The sequence below is a fragment of the Colobus angolensis genome, unplaced genomic scaffold (assembly GCF_000951035.1).
Source record: "Colobus angolensis palliatus isolate OR3802 unplaced genomic scaffold, Cang.pa_1.0 Scaffold286, whole genome shotgun sequence".
In the NCBI taxonomy this organism is placed as follows: Eukaryota; Metazoa; Chordata; class Mammalia; order Primates; family Cercopithecidae; genus Colobus; species Colobus angolensis.
This window is the reverse complement of record NW_012116110.1, coordinates 899,755-905,692: the sequence shown is the minus strand read 5'-3', so window position 1 is coordinate 905,692 and position 5,938 is coordinate 899,755. Positions and strand designations below refer to the sequence as shown.

Genomic DNA, 5,938 nt, shown 5'->3' with positions numbered 1-5,938 from the left:
AAACTTATTTGAAACATCCCTTATGCTAATTAATCAACCCTCGGGTGTAATTTTGACAACCACATTTGAAATGCTTTGTCAACACCTCTGGACTGTGGATTCCTAAAGAACTCCAAAGGCAAAAGAGCTGCCCTCCCTATGTATATCCAGTTAACCTATAAGCATGTGTATTATTAATGCTTAAGTATTTAAAAGTATATTACTACCCAGATGAACTAGCAAGGAGATAAATCCCATGACTTCTGAGTTCCCTCCCACACTAAATATATGTAAACTATTATTATATATATATATAAACATACATATATATAAACATATATATATAAACATATATATATGTTTCTGTGTGGGTTTTTTTTTTTTCCCCCACTTTAATACTCCTTAAAGTCAGGGAAGGAAGGCAGAAGTAAGTTTTCAGATTTCGCCATCTCTCAAGTTGCAGGGACAATTCTGTGAAGCTAAGACAGGCCCCCACTTGCTCCTGGTGTCCATCTAACTGATACTCTCAGGTTTTATGCCTCCTTTCATCTTCCAGTTGTTGCTGGCAATTTCTCATTCCTTGGGATGGCCGAGGCCATCTCTGTGACTGTCCTCTCAAGACTAGACGCCAGACACTGTCCACACTTGTGGTGCACACCTGTCTTCCTTGAGCCTTTCAGGTACATAGGGAGGCCTGCGGTGGCGGGTGGAGGTGAGCAATAGGGTTCAGAAGGGAAGGTGGAGAGGGATGCAGCTAGGAAAAAAACAAAACAAAACAAAACTGATTCCAGAGCTATAAGAAAGGTGCAGCCAGGCCTGAGTGAGGGAAGGGAAGGCCAGTCCCTTCTCTTGCCTGGCTATGGGAATGGGACAAAGTGGTTGGCTAAGAGCTGTAGGGCTTCACTTGGAGAAACCAGTTTGAGGGTACACAAGCAGCTGTGAGGGAGAGAAGAAACTAGACTGGGCCACGTAGGCAGTTCACGGAACGTTGGAGAGCTACAGTGAGGCCCTCAAACAAGGGAGGGGCTTACCCGGGGCAGGAGGCCAGCCCCCAGTGGACAGCTACGGTGCTGACAGGAGGACTCCTAGAGAAATGGAAAGATCATGAGCCTGAAGGGGAATTCAGTTTCTGGGAATGGGCAGATAAGAACGGAGAAAATGTCATTCTGAGATGTCACTGTAGTTCTTCCCCAAACACAGGCCACCCCAGGCAAGAGGCCAGACCCCAGCCTGTCCACAGCCCTCCATCTCTCCCCCATTTCCAGGGCTGTTTCCACAGCCCCCTTCCACCCCAGCTCAGCACCTCCACGAGTATCTTTCCCCTCCTTTCCTCCATCCCTTGTCCCCACCACAGTTCCCACTCTGGCATCGTTCGTTGGGTTGGAGCCAGGGAATCTGTGGTCTGGGGAGGCAAGCTAGAAGTCTTAACAGCCCTTTCTCACAGGAACATGAAATGGCAAATCCATTTCATGTTTGGGAGGTCGAGGAATAGAGCAGTTTCTGGAGCTGGACTGCCTGGGTGTGAATGCAGCTCCACCTCTTAGCTGCGGAGAGACCATGGGCAAATTACTGAACCTCATTTTCCTCACCTGTAAAATGCGGACAATAACAGCTTCTACCACCTACGCTGTCATGAACACAAAATAGGAGTGTGTGCAAAGCTCTTAGCATAGTAGCTGGTGCACAGGCAGTGCCCAGCAAGAAGCAGTACTCCATTTCCTATGTAACCTCTTTACTCAGCTCCTCACCTCCACTCGTGTCTGGCCCAAACTATTCTCCATGCAGCATGGTGAGCTTTTGAAAATATGCTGACATCCATCATTCTCCTGATGAAAACTCCTTAACAATATCTCATTGCTAGCACAACAGGCAGCCTGTGCAGCTACTGCCCACCACCGCCCTGACTCGGGGCTGTGGTCACAGTGGCCTCTGGTGTTCTTCGCCTCTCTCTACCTGGAACATTATTCCCTGACCCGCTAAGTCATGACTCAGCTCAAGTGTCATTTTCTCGAAGAAGCCCCTCTAACCACCTACTGCTCTTTTTCAGCAATAATCCTCAATCTGTAATTACTTTATTGATTTATTGTTCATGATCCCACGAGAAGGCAGCTCCATGAAGCCATCCAGCCAAGCGCTTGCTGAAGGAATGAAGGACACGTTATCCACGGGTTTTAGGTGCTTTATAAATTAAACCGGTTCAGTGGCCTGCCCAGTGAGCCTGACCACCACAGTTCCAAGTTCCCAGCCCTCTGTACGGTAAGGCCTGGCTACCTAAGTGCAAACAAATATTACACATCAAGTCCAGTGGCCCAAAGTAAACATTTTTATTCTCAGTTCTGCCTTAGGGGTCTCTAGTTTTGCAAGCATGAGTAAATGGAATCAACAATAATCCTCTCCTTAAATGTCTGGCATTAAAATTTGTCACTTAAAAAGTTTCTGGTTTTGCCTAAAGAGAGTGTGATTTGAGGGTGACCTGAAACAAGGTTTGAGGCTTGTGGACACATAGGGTTAATCGCCTTATTTCCTGCCAATTCACAGAGCAGTGAAAGGCCACAGGCAGCTATAAATAGCGGTCAGGCAGATCTGTCCTTCCAAGAGGGAAAGAACTTAGCAACAAAGAGAGATGCGAGGGGCGAGGCGGGCAAAGAATCATTAGCCCAGTTTCTGCCCATGCCAGGGCATGTGACCCTTGGGAATGCCGCGAGGCCCAGCAGAGGAGGATCAATGCTTTCATAACCTCCAGCGCGGTGCATCCCAAACCCAGACGGGCCTGGACCGACCTGTGCATTTACTCCTGAATGCCCTCGGTCAGCAGACACGGGAGCCAGCAGATGGGAAAACGTGTCCTCCAGAGTGCTCCTTTTTTTGAGGGGGACCCAGCTCCCAGGCAGGAAATGGCAGAGAGGAGGTGGATCCTTTCCCTTGGAGTGGCCTTCCGTCTTCCAGGGTTCACAGGACAGTCTCTCGGATGACCCCAATGAGGCTGTGTGGCCGCTCAGCCTCCACTCGCCGGGACCTCCTCTCCACTCGGGGCCTCCCCGCCGGTGTGAAGGTGCTCAGGTCGCCGCAGCTCTGGAGGTGCAGCAGGCCAGGCTGTCTCCGCGAGGGCAGTGTGCGGGCCCTGGATGTGCTGGGTTGCAATGGGGCCATTATCTTTGGGAAAAGAGAGGGTGGGGAGAAGTTAGGTAAGCTTTATCAGATGTGGCCCTTTGACCCACCTCCTAGGTCCATGCACCTATCTTAATGTGCAATTGCTTTGAAAAAGAAAGAAAAAAGGCATTTTCCCAACGTGGAACTCACCTGGAATTCCAGGGGTTCTTTGTAAATCCTCCAAATGTTCTACCATTTCCGCTGTAGACTCATCAACCAGACTCAACTGATTTGTCCACTGCAATTTCTTGCTTTAACATTCTTCTCATAGCTTTTCTCTAATTTCTCTGAAGCCTAAGTCAGTGATCCTCGCTGGCATCTGAACATTATTACTGGGTCAGGGATGGACGGGTATTGTCAGAAACATGAATTCCCTGCTGAATTGCCACAGAATTCCCGTAGCAATGGGAACAGTTAGCCTGGACTCAAGAATCTGCATTTTTAACAAGAATCCAAGAAAAAACCAATGGTATGGGATTGGGACCAGGTGATGGGTTTATAAAATGTCAACCAAGTCAACCAAGTATAGGCACAGTGGCTCACACTTGGAATCCCAGCACTTTGGGAGGCTGAAGCAGGTGGATTACTTCAACCCAGCAGTTTGAGACCACCCTGAGTAACATAGTGTGACTCCATCTCTACAGAAAGAAAAAAAAAATTTTTTTTAATTAGTTGGGCATGGTGGTTCATGCCTGTAGTCCCAGCTACTGGGAGGTTGAGGCAGGAGGATCACTTGAGCCCAGGAGTTCTAGACCAGCCTAGACAACATCGCAAGACCTCGTCTCCACTAAAAATAAGAAAACTTAGCTGGGTGTGGTGGTTTGTGCCTGTAGTCCCAGCTACCTGAGAGGGTGAGGCAGGAAGATCACCTGAGCCCAGGATTTCAAGGTTGCAGTGAGCTATGACTACACCACTGCACTGTAGCCTGGGTGACAGATGGAGACCCTGTTTCAAAAGAGAAAAAGTCAACTCAAACCATCCAATGATGCTTCAAATGGATCTGATAATCTTTTAATAAACAATATAAAAACTAGGCCAATTTATTTGTAAAAAGTATTTAAGAATGATTCTTTTTGCTAGATCTATTTTGCAATGTGTCACAAACATAATTTTGAATATATAATAATATCACTTACTCTGTAAAAATGGCAAAAATATGAAAAATTCCTCATCCAACTGGGATTGAAGAGGAGAAAACTGTCCCATCAATTTTTTTAAAATTGCACAGCCATGTCTGTTTGACCTGTAATACTGTCAGCAGCTCGGGAAAAACTCGGGGCTTTACTGTTACCTAACATCACAGCACAATCATTTGGATGACTTTTTGTTTCATTTGTACCATTCTGAGCTTTTAAGGTCAGTAAAAGATTATTCCCCCAAAGATGGGAAATTAAATTTTATTAACAATCTACTTAATTACATCTGTCTTTAAGGTCTGTCCTTGTCTCCCGATTAAGAATAAAAGTTCAACATTCATAGAAGTTGACTGTGCTACACAGTAAGTTAGGACAAGTGGTTTTGATATCAGTGAAAATTAAAATGGATCTAAAAACTCCAATATGCAAAGCCAGCTAGAGTCAGAAATAACCGGTCTCCTTCTGCTGTCCTTACCTTCTTCTGCCTGGGAAAAGGTATGGAATTGTGAAACCTCACCTCTAGGGTCCAGTCCTGGAAGGCCCTGCAGATGACCCAAAATCCATCGCAACAATCTCAGCACCTGAACTTTTAAACTGCCTGGGGCACAAAGATCAAGCAACCATTTGTGATGATATCATCTAGTGAACTGTGTAAGTGCTTGTTCTTTTTCCCCAGAGTTATTTCCCAGGGAGCAAGACTTTGCAGAAGGTCCAGGCCCACTGCCTGGTGAATGCTCCAGCTCTTAGCTCATCAGAGCTTGGCAGCCTTCCAGAAGCAGCTCCTGTTTATTGGGCTCTTGGGGCCAGACAGAGGGAAGGTGACAGAGAATGACATCTGGAGTAGCTAAGGGACACGAGGATGTAAAATGTTTCCCCTACACAGGTTAGTAACTAGAGCCTGACCCGGAATCGTAACTGATCACTCTTTTAGAGTGCAAACGCAAGAGGGTCTGTGGTTCATGTACCTCTTCATGCAAAGAACCAGATCATTCCTCCCCCTGTCCCCTGAGGGACTGGGAGAGAGTTTGGCTTCTGGCTTCTGTAAGAAGAGACCAGCAGGTAGAAAGGGGAAACAGAAGGGAGAGTGAGAAGGGTATTTATTCAATCTGAATTAAAAATTTACCTACATCCTGAAGTTGGTAATTACCCTGAGAAATTAGCCCACTTCAGTTGAAGAAGTATTTGTTGGACATTTAATGCACAAAGACACAGAGTCACATAACATCCATACGCCATTGTGGGGTGCTGTCTACGACATCTACCCCACTACCGGCTGCAACGAAGCCAACACCTAAAAGGGAATGGCTTTTTAAAAAGGTGGAGAGAAGGCTCCTTCCAGAAGGAAACACCATTCATTCAGAAATAAAGATGTAGAGACTACCTAGTCCAACCCTTTACTTTAAAGAGGAGAAACCTGAGACCCAGCTGGATTATGTTAGTGCCCAATTCTGTCTTTTCTCCAAGTGGCTTCAGTTTCGGGGATTGCCTTGTATTTTTTACTCTATAAGAAGAAAGGTGTTTATTCCCTTAGGACCTGTTGACTTATCTTGCCAAACATTTCATGGGAATGTGAACAGCCTCTTAGAATCCTGTCAATACTAGCCGGGCACGGTGGCTCAAGCCTGTAATCCCAGCACTTTGGGAGGCCGAGACGGGTGGATCACGAGGTCAGG

At 46.4% G+C, this 5,938-nt stretch overlaps 1 protein-coding gene across 3 annotated transcripts in view; it reads right to left on the bottom strand.

Moving 5' to 3' along the window:
- Positions 1-2,267: 2,267 nt before the first annotated feature.
- The window catches only part of FAM189A2 (family with sequence similarity 189, member A2), a 65,458-nt gene continuing 61,787 nt past the window's right edge, over positions 2,268-5,938 (bottom strand). For all 3 annotated transcript variants that reach the window (XM_011948892.1, XM_011948890.1, XM_011948891.1), the window contains exon 11: positions 2,268-3,132. In XM_011948892.1, the coding sequence (XP_011804282.1) occupies positions 2,929-3,132 (204 nt within the window). In that variant the 3' untranslated portion in view covers positions 2,268-2,928. The remainder of the gene's footprint in view (positions 3,133-5,938) is intronic.